Source organism: Melanaphis sacchari, unplaced genomic scaffold, assembly GCF_002803265.2.
Source record: "Melanaphis sacchari strain LSU unplaced genomic scaffold, SCAv2.0 Contig53_pilon_pilon, whole genome shotgun sequence".
Classification (NCBI taxonomy): Eukaryota; Metazoa; Arthropoda; class Insecta; order Hemiptera; family Aphididae; genus Melanaphis; species Melanaphis sacchari.
In genome coordinates this window covers 1,106,899-1,129,744 of record NW_020271371.1, presented here as the reverse complement: position 1 = coordinate 1,129,744, position 22,846 = coordinate 1,106,899, and the positions used below count along the sequence as shown (strand labels likewise).

Genomic DNA, 22,846 nt, shown 5'->3' with positions numbered 1-22,846 from the left:
GATTAATAGTTTCAGAGAACATGCGTGACAAAGGTTTCCATTTTCACATTTATATATAAATTTATACGACTTCATCCGGGATGTATTAGACTATTTTATAAAAAAATGAGGTTGAAATAATTAATATTTTCTTTAATTTATTTAATATATCTGTACATATTTCTAATAAGATTGAAATACTTCTTTTAAACAATATTTTATATTCTTTGATGGGGAATATACTCATACAGGTTTCTTGCCAAGCTAACGCGGGAGCAACATAAAATTGTCCATGAGTAAAATAGGAATTTGTGATATCAAAGCCTGTATCTTTCAGTGTCTGTCTCTGTGTCTTATTGATAACCATAGTAAAAAAAAAAAAACTTAAAAGCAAATTAGACTCGCTTAAATTTAAATGGGTGAACATCCGTAATCATTGGTATTCTGGAAATAAAAACAACTTGACCTTGAGTTGAGCCGGAAAGAATTTTTGCTTCGATTGTGTTCTTTTGCATAGTTACTATTCGTAAGCGATGCAAAAAAAAAAAAAAAAAAATCATACGTAATGACACAGAAAAAATAAATTTGCACAGCTCTGTTGAAAACTTTGTTGTAAATGTGAATAAAAACGGATGGATTATGTTTTTAAAATAAGCATGGGTATTGGCTTATTATAACAAAGGCGTGTATTTTAATGTTAAATGTGATTAAAAATCATTTATACGAATATTTGGTATGCATAGTGTTGGTGTATGTGTGATACTCAAAAATCGAGATTATTTTTATCGATAAAATTCTTGAAAGAATTCAAATCTATACGCCGATATCAAACTTATAATTTGACGGACGAAATGATCAGATTGCAGGTAGCTGGAAATCCACGGATCACTATGCCACATATAGTTAAACAATTTATACGTTTATTTTAAATATTAATGACTAATTATTAACTAACTAATTGGAATAAATGTATGCTTATAACATTCATGTGATTACGAGGAACACGTGACAAAAAAAAATCCGAACAAATTTTAACTGATAGGTTATCGAGTTTAGTTTTCACAAAAAATGCATTTTCAGCTTTACATAATATAATATATTATATATAAACATACAGTATATATTTTTTTCAATTTAAATTAAAATATTTAAAAACTATTTGTAGTTATAATTTAATTTCCATTAATTCAGTACCGTAGACTAAATTAAAATATGAAAAATATGCTCCGTTTAAGTATTTATAGTTTTATTTTTACTTAGAGGTTTTCAAATATGAAATAAAATTAAAATAATACTATTTTATCGGAAAAAAAATATGTTTTTCTGGCATTTAATTTTCTTTTTGTTCTTTTTCCAGTAGTCATCGCAATTAAATATTAGAACTTTTATCTATAACTTTATTTTAACAGTTCTCAATGTAAATAAATGAAAATTACTACACATCGGTTAATGAAAACGGATGAACGATGATTATTGTAACACGACAATGTTCATTAATTAAAATCAACACATTTTGGTTTGGAATATTATTAGAGATATCTGATGCTTCGCTAAACGGTTAACGAGCTATGGGCCAGCAATTTTATTTTGGGTAAAATAAAGTGTATTACCATTCCTGGTAAATTAAGTTCATATATTATTCAATGTTGGGGATAAATTATTAAGAATACTCGGTACCCTAAAACTCGATAATAGAGTTAAAAAGTCCACAAAGGAAATATTTGTTATTTTTTCATACCCTCAATGTCAGGAAACCATTAATTGAATGTTTAATTTTAGTTTCGGCTTTAAGATTAACGAATTACATTCCAACTGTTAATAACAATTAGTTTTATTTTAATAGTGCTTACAACCATTTTAACACGTTTTCATATCCACTTTCAGTTTATTTATTACTAGTGATGGATATAAAACATTCACGACATTTATATTACAAAAAATCTTTCAGTTGGAAACTTAATTTGAGCTTAATTGAACTTAATTTAAGCCATCTATGATAGTACTATCTGTAATAGTGGTCGAGGATATATATTTTATGTGAACTAGCAACTAATATTACTATAATATTTTACTGTAGTTATGGTAATTTTAATTTTTCTACTGCATTTAATTGTGCAAATGATCTTTTAATGACCTAAGGGACTCAAAAAAAAATATGTAATCTAGTGATAAAATATAGTTTTATGTGTGACTATGTCAGCATGCATATAATATTATACTATAATAATAATTACTTAAAACCAGTGGTGTAATAAAGACATTTCTCATAACGTTATGGTAAGAATAATATATAAAATAATGTATTTTATTAGTGTGATAATAAGTGTTGATAAATATGTTTATTTAATCTTTTTGTATGTGTTCTAAGCTTAGATAAAAAAGGGCTTGCATGTATAATGTATACATGGTAAAGCCCCATACCGTGTATTCAAATTTGATTGAAGAACATGCTAGTTATTAAAGTAATTGCATATAATTAAGGTATGGTATCCATCCATACCTTGTAAGAAACATCCATGATTAGTGATAGCGTAAATGTAACTCAGAATTCTATTACCACCTACTGAAATCGAAAATTAGGAATACAAGTTGTACAACATGTTCATTCTTTTAATTTTTTTTTTTTTTGTTTAAATAATATTAATAATATTGAACAGTTAAATTATTGATCAAAAAATAAAAATAAATTGGGGTACAAAATTCTAGTTTTTGATTGTTCGCTTATTTTCATAAACCATTAGTAAGTAACAACTAAAGTCAATCTTGATAAAAAAAGAATAAATCATTTTTAAATTAATTATTTAATTTAAAAATTGGTAGATTTATAAATAAATGCTTTATCATATAGATAGCAATAAGTATAACTGCGTATAACCACTATGGTAGCTATTGAACTTAGTAGAGGGATATTATAGTAAAATAATACAGTAACTTGATAATTGCAATTTAATTTAACTGAATAGTATAATAAAAATAATATGAATTGTACTATTATTATATGTAATATATAAAAAAAAACCAAAAATATGTATAATATCATTATTACATTTTATGTAGTCAACTAATAATAAGACAGGAAAAACAAGGTAATGGAAATTATAATGGGTAGCTGATATATTATATGATTATTACTTTGATGTAAATTACGAAAAGCACTGTATCTACTTATTGGTATATACTTTACAGACTACATAATATATTTGAAAGCCTCATTAATCATAAATATTTTAATATACTCTTATAGTTTTTACTTGTTTATTTTACTGAAGGATATAAAATTTAGATTTAAATTAAAGCGAATGTTTATCTAATAAATAGAACTTTTAACATAGAATACATGTGTAATCGGTGATCAGAATTCTTATCGAATCGAATACAGCCTAATTTTTAATTTTCATAGGTAGAGTAAATATCAGACACTATATTATAGTAATTATTTATAAATCAGTATACTTGGTTAGAATTCAGGTATAACTTGTATGTTTTAAATTATTTAAATATAAATATCGAATGGAAACAGGTAGAAAAGTTTAAATTATTGACTAGGTAGATGAGAACTAGGGATAGTATTTTTATGATTGGTCTTTACTTACATTTATTATAATACGATTTTATAAATGTTTGAGGTTTAATTTTAAGAAATGGCAGAGGAAAAAATAATAGCTGCAGAAAATATTAATTATGAAAGAAATCATAAAAAGTCTTACTGATGTTTGTATGATTTTTAAGTACTTACTTTTTATAGATTTCGTAAGATGGCATAACATTTCTATCGTATTCTCAAGCCAGTTATAAAAATGTGTCTAGTGTTTGCTCAAACTACTTATTAAGTTCTTCTTAACAAAATATAAATTATCTAAATAAAATATATTTTGTTATCAAAAAATCAAAATGTTAACCAGCGATATATCTAGTTACTACTTGAATCAGTCTTTATGTTTTATATTTAATTAAATAATTCTCAAAAAGCTAATACTTAGTTTAAAAATCAAGGTGAACATATAAAATGTATTAAATTACTCAAATATCATTTTATCAGAATAACGGTATTTAAATAAATTTATAAATTAATCACCAAGTTAATTTTATTTTGTATTAAGTTTTCGTAAATTAAATTTATTCAATCTATTTTGTATACTCGTATGGGTGTTTATCGTAAATATTACACTTACCTTATTCATATCTATATTTTAATATAATCAGTCTATGCCATTTAATATGGCATGTAACATAAAATAAAATAGAGAAATGAAAAGCTATCTTATTAAACTAGCTTATTTACCCGATTTATGTTTTATAAAGGTGCTACACGAAACTTTTCAAGTAATTTATAGCACACAAAAAAGTTAATAAAAATTGAAAAGAAAAACATCGTTGTAAAACTAACACACTGCATTCATAATTTAAAAAAAAAAAAAAGAAAAAGATATAACACGATAAAAACCTCTTTTACATCCTTTATGTTTAAATTGTTTAAAATACTTCACAGTTCCTTGTGTATTGAAATTCGATACACTTCAATATAAAATTGAGTTATGCATGTCACTATCTTAATGTGATTGACTGATTGATCGGTTCTAGTATACATGATATCCGTTAAATGGTAAATTGAAATTAGAAAAGCCCTACTTTTAGTAGTAAGCACTACAATCTGGTTAAATAATTATTAGCATTCGTATTAATTTTGTTATCATTTCCATAAACAAAGAAGTGGTAGTTAAGGCTTCAAAATCGTTGATACGAGTTAATTGAGTTTTACTTAATATTCTATTTCTTGTTGAAACTTTTATGGTTTCAGCCCTCCTCCTTCATTAATCATTCGGTCATATAACTGCACTAGGATTTGCTATTACTTATATTTAATAATTTATTGTTTAAATCTATGATATTATAGTACTATTGTGCAGTGGAGTATCCAGGATTTTTTTTAGGGGGGGGGGGACACACTGTCTAAAATTTTACCATATATACTACCTACTACCAAAAACAAAAAAAATAAAATAAACCAAATATTTAATGTTTATAGTGCAAATAATTTGTTTATATTTTCAGTCAGTCATTAAGTTAATATATATATATATATATCTATATATATATATATACATAATAATAAATAGTAATAGTAATTTAATAATAAAAACGGGTTAATCCCAACAACATTATAAGTGTATGTAATGCTGGTATAAGAGTATTATTGTAGTATGCGTTCATGCATACAAATAAATTTAAATCTTTAAAACAAAATCTAGTAAATAAGGCCAACGAGGGGGGGCCATGGCCCCCGTGCCCCCTCACTGGATACGCCACTGCTATTGTGTAACCATTAATGCGCACGCGTGTGATGTGACATCGACACAGCCACGTGAACAAATATTTTCTCGCGAAGAAGAGTACATACTGTTTTCACCATAACGATCACTTAAGATCACGATTTTTCCAAACAAAACTTCCGAAATTTAAAAGTCTTTTTCAAGAATGATATCGTAGACTATTGGATTGTAATTTTATATTTCATTGGTTAAAATATCAATATAGCCAAAGACATACTTTTATATGACCATAAATACAGCACAATATTATAATATAATGACTTTGTCGTAATGATTTCGTACTCTTGGTGATCGATGACGGGGTCAGTTGTATGTATTCATTATTCTGTCACCTTGTTCGTAAACTTTAATTATCGGACCGTTTTAGTTGTCAAAACTATCGCGAAAACCAATGGGAATATTCATAGTATAAACAACTCATTATGAATTCAAACAAAAAAAAAAATGAAAAAAATGGATGACATGATAACATTTGAGTAAGTATTTGGAATAATCTCGTGAAAAAAAAATGTTTAGAACTTGGAACATAAAAAAATATTTATTCTTTTGTACGCATAAGAATAAATATTTACAATTTAGTTTAAGACTGTACATAGTTATATTCATTAGCCAATAATGCGATACTATCAACGTTATTAATTAATTTTGGTATCAAATCAAAATGGTTTCATATATTACTTACTAATTAATTACATTTGGTTATATCAATAGTATAATATGATCATATCCTTAATAAATATTAACTATGATGGTGATATATTGCGACAGTATTTAAATACAACCCAGTTTTGTGTGATCAATTACAGATGAGGCGGAGTCGGGAGTTAACATTTTTCGAAGTAAATAATTGTATAGAAGTATTATAAATTATCGTAATAAAAAATAATCTGTTAAATTTTAATAATAATAGTTATGATTAAATTGCAATCTATTTTTGATTTATACGAAGAAAACTACACTAATTATTACAGCTGATAAAATTTTTATTATTTAGTATGAATGATAATGATACAATTTGTTTACCTGTGTATATAAATACTTTACTGAATATATGTTCATTGTACGTGTACGTGAATAAATTAATTTTATTGATTACTCGATTTACTCGATTGTAAGTACCGAAGTTATGTCTATTAACAAACTTTTGTTGAATAGAGAAAACTTGATGAAGGTTCTTACTGATGTGAGGCGTTCGCGAATTTAGAATGGTTTTTGTGAAGTATAAGTAATTTTACATTGCATAGTGTTTACATAATACTACTAATACGATCGCTGGGGTACCTACTTATATCAATGCATTGATAATAGATGTATTTTCAACACTGCGCTACGTTTTATATATATTAGGATTCAAACTCCAGTACTAACACTATTGAACTAAAATCTATATAATATACCACTCTTGATGTAAATATAATTTCATATTTGAAAATAAAAACTAAACATTTTAGTTACTCTGCTGGAAAAGCCCAACGTGTGTAAAATTTGGTTAAATGAAATGTAATACAGATAAAAAAAAAAGAGAGATGGATGCCATCGTAGCTTTGCATCCGTGACATTATTTTGTTAAACAAAGCGTTGATTGTCTATATATGTATTATAATACAATATAGCATTAAACGTAGGTATGTAAATTTCTAATGTAAACACAGTTTATTTTGAATTTAATTATTCAGTAAATTTAATGATTCAATTCAATCAAGAGTAAGTCGTACCTAAATGTGTTATGTATTCGACTTACTAACACATAGTATGCAGAATTTATGTTCAGAAGTTACAGTTTGATATCGTTAGCTTAAATATTAGAGTGAACTGTCATATTATGTAATATTAAGGCGAGAATATATTATTTGCATTCATTCGTGTCTCGATGGTTTTTTAAAATATTTTAATTTTTAAGCGAGTTAGGTTATATTGTCAAATTTTAATATTTTAAAACAATACTGTTTGAAACTTAAAATTTGATATTTTATGCGTTAGTAAGACAGAGATAACGTACATTTTTACTAGAATAGATTAGTTGTTGGATAATTCTGTCAATTAATTTTATCATTAATGTCAAATAATAATATGCTCACTTTTTTTTTTTTACATTCACTAGTCACTATAGCTTTGAGTAGAAATTCTTCTTTAATTTATAATAACTAAACAGTAGCGTAAACACAAAACTGTTGTCTACTAAATGGTTAATCATAAAATAATTTATATAGTTAAATTAATAATTAAACTATAATATTTTTCCCCTCAAATAAATAATTACAGGCAAATACAAATATTACTCTTTTATCTGTTACATTGTGTATTTTAATGTGTTAACGATATGTTTTTTTAGCATTAATGAACGTACTGTATTTTGTTTTGTATAATAATCTCCATATAAACATATAGTTAAATTTCATTTTATACATACATAATACAAGATTTTTTTTTTAGATCATTTTCGTATTTTAAATCGAACCATATCCATTATTTACTTGATTTTGTACTTTAAATATATGTTTAAGAATGAAAATTCTTGCAGTATTTTTTTGTAAATTTATAATATGTGTTACTTATTATTTTGACATTTAAAATCACTTCAGTTAAGATACCCTTAATGAATTATAAAACTGTAGTAATATTTTAAATTGATGATAGGTTGGAATATTAAATCATCTAAAAATCAATCGATAAAATATTTTGGAAAATATATTATTTTGCTGTAATTTAGTTACTTGCCTAATTTACTTATTGATAACAGTTATAATATATATCATATGTTTCAAAGTCCACATATCCAATCAGCAGTGCGTAATGAAATCGGCATATTAGTAAAATATATATGGTAATAATATTATAATCATTGGTATAATTTTAACATTATACAATGAATATATGGCATGGTTGTAACAGTTGGTATTATAATCACCAACATGGCACCGAATATTAATAAACTAACTCAAAAATTATGCAGTACAGACTGAGGAAAATTATGAAAAACCTATGAAAAAGGTGGACAAGAAAATATTACTTCAATTCTTTATGAACTGCATGAGACTTCATAAAACAGTGGAATCACACGAAAAAATAGGCGTATTACCTCAACATAATGATTAACATACTCAAAAACCAATTCAAGTTTTTACTATCATCGCCGTTCTTCGAATTGAAGAGTAGTATTTTAAAACATTTAAAAAGCTAAGAATCGGTTACTATTTCGATCAATTACCAATCAACCTTTAGGTATTGTAGTTACGATTTTTTTTTTTTTTTGTGTGTGTGTTAAAATATTGTTGAGTGGTGATATTCAAATTTATAGGTTTTTTGTCATGAATTTATTACATATTATACCATTTTTAGATAAATACTTGAAATGTACACGTATTAATATATTAAAGTAAAATGAGAGCAGTCCAATAAAATAATAAAATATTCACAGAAAAACTTAATTGATTTTTAAGGTGAATATAATTTAATTATTTCATTTAATGATAATTGCTGTCGCTTTGCCTCAGTAGTCGACGGTGGCAAACATAGTTATTGTTGGAAAGGCGATTGGTGAATTATTAACAGTGTGCATTAATACAACATATATATATATATATATATATATATATATATATATATATATATATATTGTGTAAAATGCATCATGCATGACCAACTGTTCTCGAATCCCATTTGAATGTTAACTAGTAATGATTAAAGAATATAATTTAACGATGGATTTAATATTGAATTACCAAATTATATTTTTTCTTCAAAATTATGTTTTATGTAGCTGGAAAAATAAACGTCTTTTATTTATAATTTATATTAACAACATTGTTAATTTATATTATTCATAAACACAACGTAGTATTTATACATTTGTATTTACCAAGCAACTCAATTTTTTTTTTCTTTAGTTCAACCTTGTAAAATCAAATCAATATGTTGAAAATACTTTTTTTCACACTTATAGTTATTTTTTATTAACTCTTCTATTGTTGAATTTCAACACATTAAAAGAATATCTTCATATTTTGTCCGGCATTAAATATTTTTTCCTACTGGTAATCGTACATCTTAAACTAAATGTAGTACCTAAGGGAAAATCAATCGGATACCAGTACTTTAAGATTAAACATATCTTATATCATTAATTAAATTCAAAAACTCGAACTTATTTGTGCTTTAGCTATTACCCACAAACATTTATTTTTGATACGTTCTGTGGAAATTATGTATAATTACAGAAAATCAAATATTAGTTATTTGAAAATTATATTAAGTACTTGTAGTTATTTTCGGTGTTGGTGAGTTTCCAGTCCCAAAATAACGTACGATTTGTGATCTGGGTTTATAAAGGATACGTACGAATTTCGATCATACAATAATGTGTATATATTATGTATATACGTGGCAGAGGGTTGTAAGATTATTTGAAGCAATTGCTTCATGTCTGAAATAGAGGGGTTAGTAGCCAAGTCCGGATGGGTGTATAATTGTAAAATCTCAACATAAATATCATGACAAATATTATAATTAATATAGTATAATATAATAATATGCTAGTATGCTACCAAGTCACTGTGCCGACATGCTTGTGTTGTCGTAGTTATTTTAGTTCTGTTTTATCAAATCTAACAAAAGATAACAAATTTTTAAGTTTAATTTAATTATAAATGTATTCCACTAATATATTAATTTAAATTTAAAATTTTATTAATAATATAATATAATGATAATAATACAACCTTAAATAAATTTAATATTATAATGTACATTTTTTTAGAATAGTAATTTGTGTTAAATTGTTAATTATTTTAAGCTTTAGTAAAACATAATCAATTATAAATATTAAAGATTATTGTAAGGAATTTCATTGTTTTTATTTATTTATAATTTAAATTTTAAAATGTGTGAAAAAAATTGATTCTCATTGAAGTGGTCCGTAGTAGCAAAAAGGTTGGGAATCACTGGTCTATATTATATAAAAATATAACTTCCCATATACATAGCGAATCTTTCATTTATAGTTATGTATATATAACTTAGATAATGATAACTACTCGGGCTGCAATTCACCGGCCATCAACACCGGGAACGACAAGTCAGGCCGCAACTCACCCTCAGCCGTCATTTTATACCTATTTTATGGTCAGGGAGGTACACAATAATAAAACATGTAATACAAGTATCAAAAAAGGTTTATATTATATTCAAATAGCATTAAACTTATATGAATTTTCTAAACTTATCTTAATGACTTAGAAATAATAAATTATATACTATTTGGTAAAAACGTACATCGTACATTCAAAAATTGAAACATTAACTTCTAAATTGTTTTCAAATTAATGTGTTTTTATAAAGACAAAAACAAAGTATTAGTTAATAAAAAAAAATAATATTTGTTCAAAACGCAGAACAAATAAAAATATAGAAAAATAAACCTACAAATCATACAACGTTCGGATAATTAAATTAATGAACCATACTAGTGTTTATATTGGTACATTTATTTCTTTATAATCGTATTTTAAGTTTTGGGTATGATAATAATTTATAGTTTAAAAACATCGTTTATCATATGAATTGAAATTGAAGTACTTGTTTACAATTTTAAAATATTTATAATGAATTTAAGAAAATTTAATTTATGTTAATTTATCAATTCAATATATGAATTTATTTATTCATGCTTTATAATTAAATATTTCAATATAGTATATTTCATTATTATTAATTTGAAAACAGAGTTGTTATAATCATTATATATTGTCAAATTATTTAATAATATACTTATGTTCTATAATAAATAAATACTACAAACAGTAAATAAATAAATATAAATTATCGCCAAATCAAAAACCCACAAAAAAATAAATAAATAAATTTTATAAAATATGTAGTTTTTATTTTTTAATTACGTACAAAATATTGATACTCTGAAACATTTTAATTGAAATATATTGGTTTTTACAATGCATAATAATTAAACATCAAACCATAGCATGGCAGACATGTTCAGATTGTTTGATTTATAATTTGTATATTGAATCCAACGATTCTAAAATAATGAATTTATTAATAAATAGAAACTATGTAAAAATACTGAAAAGCCATTTCAGCAGTCTAACATAAATATTGTAATATGATTAGTTCACATTTCTACCTACTTAAAAGTAAAATCGATGAAATATACTTAAAAAAATGTAACTCATTAGCTATATTTATATTTTAAAGTCGTTTTATATTTTTATTACCATTTACATTTTTCTTTAGTGGTTCAGGTGACAAATAAATAATTTATAACATTGAACATTAAATTAACACGTTATTCATATTGCGTCAGGTGTTAGCAGGAAAGTTACTGTGAGATGATATAGTTTTTGTTTGCATCTTGAACTTAAACAATAATTTTTTTTAGTTCTTGCTTTTTATATTTTTAGTTTAAATAGCTAAAAACGAGTGTATTTAATTTAAAAGAAAATTAATAATAACGAGTGTATGTAATTTATAAAAATAATATTACGCTACTTATTGCGTTTTTTTTTTTTTTTTTAATTTTGCATAATATTTATTTAATAAATTATTATCCACTTATCGTAAAAAAATCAAATATCTTATATTGTCTCAGTTTTACACACAATATATATAGACACTTGAAATTTACGTTTGTTATTTCTAATACTGCTTTTTTATAGTAAATAGTTGCTTATTGCGAAACTTAAAGACAATACGTCATATAACAGTATCCGAGCTATCCCATTATTGTATTGAAATTTTAATCTTTAATTGAATTTTAAATATTTTTTAACTGGTATACTGGTATACATACGAGTATATACATAGGACCGATCGAAATGTATATTATTTTCTCCATATATATATATATATACAAAGTAATCCCCTGCAGGTCCTTAGAGATCTGTAGTAGGTTTAAAGAAGTACAATAGTTCTTCAACCGCAGTGCCAACTATATAAAGTGATGTATGCCACTATTTCTGTTTTCAGGACAGATCGGAGGATGAGACTTACCAGAGCAGTGCAATGTTGGTGGTGGTCTGCACTGGTCTTCGCTCTAGCCGTTGCCGCCGCCACGCATGGCTGGACACCCAGGAACGGATCGCGTATACAAATAAACAGCCGGCCGGTGGACGTGTCACAGACGGTGTTTGGTCATGGCCGAGGCCAGAGCTCTATTAAGCTAGGAGTGCTCAAGAACCGTCTCAAGGAACCGGTGCAGTTGTCCACCACGCCAGTGGCAACCACCACTAGCACGGAGCGTTTTCGCCGGCAGCAGCCCACTGTACCACGGATCATGGCACGCCGCCAGCACCAAAACCTAACTGTCGGCCTGGTGTTGCCATACAAGTCATTCGACACGCGAATTTATACCAAGGCATTCACATCAGCCATAAGTGGGTTGCAGCGTAACTTCAAGTCAAGGAAGACAAACATATTCAAGAACTTTGAAATCCATCACACTATTGACATGAAACAGCTGACGCCCACGCCTACAGGTCAGTCATAGTGTAGTGTACTCTATATTTGTGCCCCGACCTGGTGGGCTAATCATGGACGTCGATTTGATGATATTAAATTGAATATAATTATGGAAATTGCTCTTTCCATGCTATAATATTTTTATTTTTATTCTCTTTCTCACTCACTATCTCTTTCTCTCTCTCTGTCTCTCTTTTTTAATATGAATAATTAAAACAGAGATAAATTAAACAGTGGAATATGATATATAATTTATATACTAAGATAATAGTTATCCAACTGTAAATAAGAATAAATAAATAGATTCAAGTTAGTAATTCTGTTCGGATGATATTCATATTCAATAGATTCGGGTGGTAGAATCTCATTAAAAAAACTTTAAATCACAATACACATTCTTAGTATTTTAATTGTATATTTTCTGTCAACAATTAACATTTCAACAGAAAGTTGAGATAGTTACTTTTTTTAGTAAGATTCAGATTAAAGTTTTCGCATAAACTTATTTTTATTGCAGTATTGGCAATTTGCAAAGTATTTATTATTGATATTTATTGTATAACAATACTATAAATCACTTTTTTTCGTTAGCTTATCTCCAACTATCTTTAATTAATTTTGTATACGCGATGAGATTAAACTTATTTATTTTTTTCTTTAAAGCATTTAACAAAAAAATTATAATTTATGAAAAAAAAATAACTATATTTTTAAATTATGATGATATTAGATATTTACAACCATAAAATATAAATATTTATATTATATTATATACACACAAAATGACCAAAATTTGAGAATCATAAATTATTTATTTTTAATCACAATCAAGTTTTTGACATTGAACGTTTTTTGCAAAGAATTACTTTATACAATTTGTATACAATGATTTTAATACAGTTATTTAAGTAAACAAAATGTTCTCCATAATTAATACAGTAATTAAAATATATGGTGTATGATAATTATATATTTATATCTATAATACATATAGATGGTCAGTTATTGGGCCATATTTTACCTGCCTAAAAAAAAAAAATAATATTTGTTTACTTTTTACTACCCGGAGATCGGGCCACAAATTAAATCTATGTTTTTAAAGTGTATCCATGTTTGAAGATTAGCCATAAACGTATTATACAGGAATATACGAGTATATAATTTTTATTAACTATGTTTTTTTCTAATACATAACAATACAATTTTTTAAATAATACCAAATAGATTTTACAAATTTTATATAAAACTAGTTAAATCATTATAAATATATTTTTTTTAAATATACAAAAATACAATTATTTTTTTAAACAATATGACAGAGATTTTTCAAAACTAATAATCTTTGTAGATGATATTTTTTCGTTCAATGAAAAAAAATTCTCCGTATCTCATAATTTTATTAACATTTTTTTCTTCACAAAACACCTGTGTATAATGAAATATATGCATAATGTATTTTCAATATTTTAGATACAGTTTACTATTTTTTCATTTTATAAATAATATATATATATATATATTTATTTTTAATAAAAAATATAATTTTTATTTACATACATATTTGTTTCTATAATATTAAAAATCTGTTTCAATATCCTCATCAGTTAAATTATTTATTTCGTCTAATACTCATAATATTATAATTATAATTTATGAACTATTTAAATAATACGTATATTTGATAGCTATAATGTAAAATGTCTTTACATTATGAATCGTTCTAATTTTAAAAGTTATTTTCTCTGACAAAAAATAAATATGAAGTATGAACATTGAACATATTTGAAGGTTCTCATTTTTATTATATATGTATACTCCTCTCATATATTTACTCATTTACAAAATATTGACAATATACTGGGTTTCAATTCAAAATATTCAAAATATTTTATCAAGCCAAAAATGTCTGTAATAATATATTGTAAAATCATCAGTTTTAGAGAATTCGGTTTTTGATAGAATTTTTTAAGATATTTATCATCTCTGTGGAATTCTACTTAAACGTTATTCAGCTTTAAGTAAATATCTGTCAAGAAGATTAGAGGCGTTGGAAAACCGAACGTTGTGACATATAAAACGGTATTTGTATACTTAGCTATAGTTTATATAACTGTTTGATAGCAAGCGAGATGTAATCTGTATATGTATATGGACATTGTATTTGTACGAACAGATGAAATATATTTAGTTATTTACTGTGACTATGAATCGCGCAAACAATGTAAAGTAGTTGATTTTTAGTTTATTTTATCGTTTCAAAGAAAAACAAATTACTGTGGAAGTAAAATAAACAATGTTTGTTTTTCTTGATTTAAACTTGATGACTAAAAATAATAATATGAAAAATATATTTAAACAATTTGTTGGCTTTATAAAATAGTATACATAAATTAGATCATTTATATTATATTCAAACATTTTTTTTTTTTGAATTTAAGTTGGTACAATACAACTACAGGATTAATTAAATAATCATAAAAAAATACTTAAATTTCTTTATTGGTTCATATACCTAAATTTTCTACGCTTTGAAAAATATTTTTGACAAATAATTTTGGACTATAAATTAATGCAATAATGGAAGAGTCGAAGTTTAAATTAGATATTAATAAAATTTAACTAAGATGAGACATAATTAACACAATAATTTAATTATTTATATTTCAAGTTATCAATACTAAAATAACAGATATAATTACTAAAAAGTAAATTTACAAACTGTTTTATATTTATTGTAAAATTAATTGACACAATTTTAATGATATTCGAGTTTTTTGTGTGGTCTGAGTGCTCTAATATTATATTGACTTTTTAAGTGGCTTAAATTATTTTATTATTAAACATAATTTAAACTATCAATTAACAAAAAAAAAAAAAAAAATTGAATTATTGAGTTTGGAAAAATATACTATTGACTAAATTGGATTGATTTTATGTATAATCTATAATTATTGCTTTGCATAAACGTTAATATACTTATTATGCACGTAAATATATTTATATTATAATTATTAAATTAAAGACTATTTAAGATTGTTACAACCCACTCATGAAATTACTTTATTCATGAATAATACAATAAATAATTTATTTAAAACTAAGGCGTTTCATGAATTGGGAAAAAAAAATAGTGCACATTTAAAAAAACATACTGTGGTGAAATGCAATATTTAGTTAATGAACTAAGCAGCTGCAAGTTTTAATGTTGCAGGAAAATAATATTTATTTATTTTTAAGTTTCCCGACAGCAGTAGATAATATTAAGAGTAATTTACAGATATTTTTTTATTATTTGGTTATACAAAAAAATAAAAACAAATACATACACGTATCACATATTAAAAAACAAATAATACTGAATGATCAATTAAGAGATACTAAAGTTTATTTTTCATAATATTTACGTATCCACTTAATTTATTATTAAATATTATTAGCAAGCAGTAATATCATAGTGTACAGTGTTATTTAAATATTTTTCAAAATCATTGATTGAAAATTTTGGATAATATTTTGAATATCATCGCGTCATTTATCAGTTATCACAGTCAGTATATTATTTTAAATAATATATTTTGTCAAGACTTACAGGGAAAATGTATCGTTGTGCAATATGTAGGTTCACTGTTTACTGTGATACTAAAAGTATATTGTATAATTTGTATAATAACCATTAGATGACACACGTAATATGTATATATATATACATAATGTTTTTAACATTGTTTTATATTAAACATATATGTATAAAAAAAAAAAAAAAATGGTCTTTTATGTAATTCTGTATATGTCACGGTGGTCGATTTTGGGTGAACACATTGTGATAATAATGAATAATGGGCTCACATTTTTATCATGTATATTTTTTGTTTTTTTTTTTTTTTTTTTTTTTAATATTTTAATTCAGAAATATTCAAATTAAATATACTATAATTAATTAAGAACTAACTTTAAGTACTATTATTTTAACAAATTTTATAAATATTGACAACCATTTACGAATTTGTCAGTTTTATTACTCGGATAATAAATTCTATATTAAAATATAATTGTAAATATTGCATAATATTAGTTAAGTATTTAATTGTTTATAATTATTCTCAAGCTACAGTTTTAGTTTTGATCTTTTTTTTTGGACTAAAATTGGAATTTAAGAATATATTTAATTGATATCTTAATATTTTATTTAATTATCATTTGAGTACTTAAACTAAAATAGAATTTTATAAAAAGTTATAAAATAATTAATATTTATAATGTTTTTATTTGAAAGGAGCGATGAACATATTGGTTTTACAATTGCTTATATATCTGTAATTTTTTTTTTTTGAGCAATAAAATATTAAATCAGATCTAGTGTTTTGAGTGGTCTGAAAATAAAAAAAACCCAAATAGTTTTAAAAATAATTGGAAAAATAGTAGATTAAAAATTTTGATTTTAAATAGCTCATAACATTCTAAGAACTATATATTATCTTGAATATTATTTACACATTTTTTTCAAAAATGTCAAGTATTAGTATATTAGTATTCTCTAAATATATCAAAATAATAAATTCGTTTTTCTTTTTTTTAAAGTTAATGCTGTTCTTTAATTTTTGTTTTTTAGTTTTTAGGTTTTTTCAAGTGTTATGAAAATAATAGGAGATTTTTTACTTTTAAACCTCTCTCCTACTAAAATATATTTTATTAATTTATGTACTTATTAAATTAATTTAATTTAATTAAAGTTACTTCCCTCGAAATTATAAAAATGTCATTTAGAATCTAAAACTCAACTGTTTTTAGATTATACCACCACTTAACTTAAAAAATGAAAAAAATGAACCTAATGCTGCTTTAAGTGCTAAGAAGTTATCACTTTAAAAAATATTACGATCCCCAGCGTATTTATATAGAAAACCAAGGAACCATAAGTCAGAATATAAGAGATAATTTTGTTAAGTACATTAACAACACACTTATTTGGAAATTCATTCACTAACAATTCACGTATGACTATACCAGAATAAGAAATCTTTATCTCTCAGTTAACTACAAACCAACAATAAGAATAAAATCTTTATTCTTATTATATATCTCAAATTAATTCGACCATTACTTACCGACCTACATTTGTCTACTTATTTTACAAACATTTAAAAATAAACCCAAACCTTTCAGTTCAAATTTTTAAACATATGTTTAATAACCCATAATTCATGATTAAATAGGAAAGTCTACAATAGTGCCCCCATAGGGATACTACCCCTTTACAATAATAAATATTAAACACAATTCAAAAAAATTCCATTAAAAATTATTAACATTCAAAGGAGCATGGTATATACCTAAACTAGGAACCAAAACATGAAACTATAGACGCGTACAATCTCAGCTTCCACAAAACACGCTATGCGATGTCACTGACAGCAACTTTTAAAGAGGAAAAGTTATACATTATGCAGACTTTATCTTATACATTAAATATTTTATTGTTTGTGACTAACTTAAGCTCATTTTTTTTTTGCTGTATTTTGATATTATATATTGTATCATCTATTAATATTATTAACACATCTTAAATATCATTAATAAAGAAGAAAAAATAAATTAACGTCGAAATTAAAGCTATTTAAGGAAAATTTAGATAATTTCTGATAGTGTATAATAATATTTAATATGTTATTGGCTATTTAAACAAGCATGAATTAATAATTTTTAAGTGTTCTATAACTTTAATAAGTGAATAATATGTATCTCAATGAGAAAAGTAACAAAATGTATGTATAAAAAATAATAATAATAATAAATTAATAAACAGTTTATAGTTTCCGTTTAATTATAAGCAAATACTTTTAAATACAGTATTGTATTACTTTGCCTTAAAATTAAATTTAACAATGTTAATGAATTAAATTAATATATTATTAGTTAATTAAATTTTCTAGAAGTATATAAGTATAAATTACTCAATATCGGTACCTTAAAATAAACTAATTGTTATGGCATAGGTTTACATATTTTTAAATAATTTTGATTTATAATCCATCTCTTAAAAATACTCTGGCATTAGCAATGATGCGAATTCATTGTTCATTGATTCGTATTTTACGATAAAACTAAAAAAAATAATAAAGAGTTTTAAATGTATATTTTTACTTCTAACGTAATTAAATTTTTTCTGTAAGTTGTTAATCTTTCGTGCATACTCATCTACAAAAGACAAATATTTATTAATCTAAAATTATATTTTCCACTTCAGAAATAAATAATAGTATAAAATAATAATTATAAGATTTCATATTATTGTTCATTAACTTACTGTAATAATTTCTAATTGGAATCTAAATAAGTAAAAAATAAAAAAAAAATTATAAATTTGGAGTAAAACGAAAATTCTTATTGATAATAGTTTATTTATTTATTATTTATTTTTTTAAAGTAATTAAATTAAAATGAAATATACACAATGTATAATATATATTATTTTTATCTCAGTGAAAAATAAAAATCATAATTGTATAACATATGTCCCACAAGTAGGTACTTAATAAAAATAGATTAAATACTTCTGTACAAAATACTTAAACTCTCAGTACATTTCATTATTGAATGATTTATTAGATAGTTAGTATATTACAACGATGCAATCATAATCTATACAAAAGCACATAGATGATGTTATGTATTTTATTAATAACTAAATTACATTTATTTTAAAATTAAACAATTGTGTTTCTATATTTTATAACGTGTAAAAGTAAAAATATTAATTTTATTAATACATATTAGGTAGGTAAATAATACATATCCTTTTTAATACTACTAGTATTAAATTGCAATAAGCAAAAACATGTACATTTTTATTTTATTTTAAGCATACATATTTTAGGAATATTTTAAATATTAATTATAAGTAATGTATGTATGATAATATATAAATATAGAGTGATATCATCATGTTCCTAGAGTGATTGTAAATGTTAAAAATATATTAAATTGATAAATCATCTACAATGATTTAAGGCCTCAGTTGGTTAATTCCCCACCAAAGGCACTGTTTGTAAATATTTTAAAAATTATTATAATTGAAAATTGTATTTGGCTAAATCAACGCAGGAGTTCTATTAATTTATTTTGTGGAAGGTTTCTTGGTATGTTCTTGCCTCTTGCACTCCTTGCAACTTTTCACCATTATTGGCCTAAGTATTAATCGATAGGCCAAAAGGCTTTGACATTAAAATTTAAATATTTAATTTGTATTATACATATTAAATACATTATAATTATTAATTATTTGTTTCAGTATCTATTTAGTAGTTTTATACTCACTTTTAAACAATTTTTTTTATTTGGAATACAATATTTATAATATATTAAATTATCTAATAGTTGTAAATTTTTATATAATCATTAGACATAGTTTTAATGCATTCCTGTTTCAATTTAATATTATATGGAGTATAAGTATAGATATGTCATATTTATGTCATTATATATAATGTTTATATAATTATAGTTATGTTTAATTTAGATAAGAAAATTCTTTAGTAAAAAAGCGATTTTTTAAAATAATGATTAACCTGATAGAATGATATTGGCTTTATAAATTATTTACACTCTCTCATAAGAACCTGAAATGACGCACCTGAATCCACGGCTATATTTCACTTGAATCAATACCATAATATTGGATTTTGTGTATGAAACATACATTTTATAGATACATTAACTATATTATACTATATTTTTTGTACATAAAAAATAAATGGTGATGAAATCGACTAAAATGTATACGCATAGCCCAAATAAAAAAGTAGAAACCATTTGTAGCGTAGGTTGTTTAAAAAATCTGAATAGTCATAATTATTAACAACTGTATGTCAAAAAATCAACAAGTTTTGATAGGTACCAATTAAACCGGTAAATGAGTTGGATATAAAATTTGAATTGTTTAAATATTACTTTAACCAATATAATAAGCTATTTAATCATAATCAATCAATTTTTGTATTATTAAAATAACGATTTGAATTAATATTTAGAATATTTCAACAATAATAACCTTGAAGATGCATTCATATCAAATAAGTGTTTAATGCATGTACTCGTGGATCTTAATTATAGACATAAATCAAAATTAATATCCTGGATATTTTGTTTTAAAATGTTTATCAAAAGTATTTTTATAGATGATTGTACTTAAATATGTTTATTGCAGAAGTGTATATACAATAATGGGTTGAAATTGAATTCAAATTTAACAAAATTAATCATAGTGATTTACTCATTAGGTGTCACTTGAAACTCGTTAGTTTCATTCGACACCTAATGTACAGCAAAGCGATACCCACTTGCCCGTCATTTTGTTGTTGATTTTAATACATTTTTTTTTATATTTTATAACATTTTATAATTTGTAAAAAACTATTTTAATTAAATTACGTATTTCTATCAATAGTACTTACATTCGTTAATCTTAATACTCAGTACTTTGTATAATAATTATTACAATAAAAAAATATTTAAAACATTTTTTTAAATTTTATTTAGAATTTTTTCATAATTAATGTATGTACAAAGTACTACAAAGCATAGAAGTAGAATGGTAAAAAAAATAAAAATAAAGACAATAAAGTTTTAAAATGCTTATTGTAATCTATTAATTAATTTGTATACTATTTTTTTTTTCTAATAAACAATAATATAAGACTTATTTTTAATGAAACAATTATTATTAGACCTAATTCTTTGTGAATTATTTGAATCTGATTATCTTCTGAAATATTCTTGATGTAAATAGTAAAAAAGTGATTGATTATGATTATTCTGTACAAAAAAAATATATTCACAGACCCCCAGAAAGTTTTTTATTTTTATCAACCTAAACGAAAAATAAGACCTCTACTCTATCATCAATACGTGTATGTATTATTCATTGTTGGCCACTAGGGATTTATTGTGTATACGTCAGAGGCAATCTAGATAAATATTCTCTGAACAATTTTAACGCCAACGTAAGCATTATTTGCAATATTTTACGTTATACGACGTCCAGTGATGAAATGGAAACATTTTTTGGCATAGATACCGAACCAATTATCTTATATTATACTTTACAATTACGTTTATAATGTATAAAAATATTGTATACATCATACAGATTATGAAATGTAAAACACAGAAAGATTCAAACTCAATTCCTAAACAATTTATAACTAATTACTCAGAAAAATATCGTTTTATTTTCCGAAAGTATTGCAAAAAAGTTACTTCTGTTTGCCTGGCGCTTGTGCGCTTGTGTGTAAGTGAATCACATCTTAACTTTTCTGCATTATTTTCAGAATAAACTCCGTGGAAAGTAAATGCCTTTTATGAAATCTTATATATAATACATTAAGAAGATTTTGGGTTTTCAGAAAATTTTTGTTTTCTCTCAGTGGGTCTTGCATTGGATTGGATGAGTGTGTATATATAATGTATATATAAAGAGGTATACACATGATCTAGCTTAACGTATTTATATTTCTTAAACACTCCACTTTAATAAAAGTCTAGATGGTGGTATATAAACATGTGTTATAGTATAAAAGTAAGGGTCAACAAATCAAAGTTTGAATAAATACAAACAGTGTTTATTTATTTTATGTTTTTAAAGATCACGTGTATTATTAAATATTATAATTCATTCAGGATAATTCACTTATCATACTGATCTCCTATTTTTTTTTTCTTTTCATTAATTTATTACATGTTATTTTTGAGTTTTATATCTATTTGCGATGATCACTTTTAAAAACATTAATTTATCCACGTCAATAATTGCCATTAGGTGTAATTAAATTTAATTATACGAGCAAATATTGTGATATTATTGATTTTTATAATTATTTTCTTTGCTTTTGTATAATTTATAGGTGTGATAACATCAATATTGCCTAATTATTAATAACTTTAATCATTCAAAACAAATTTTCAAGTGTTAAATCAAAATCACTTCTAACATTTAATATAAATATAATTGCTTTTACAATTACTTTTCAACTTGTGATGGATATTGAATTTTATATTTTAATGGTTAG

General features: G+C 24.0%; 1 protein-coding gene across 1 annotated transcript in view; it reads left to right on the top strand.

Moving 5' to 3' along the window:
- Positions 1-22,846, top strand: part of LOC112599610 (glutamate receptor ionotropic, NMDA 2B) — a 265,062-nt gene that overhangs the window by 112,907 nt on the left and 129,309 nt on the right. The window contains exon 4 of the mRNA XM_025346582.1: positions 12,291-12,799. Coding sequence (XP_025202367.1) covers positions 12,304-12,799 — 496 coding nt within the window. The 5' untranslated portion in view covers positions 12,291-12,303. The remainder of the gene's footprint in view (positions 1-12,290; positions 12,800-22,846) is intronic.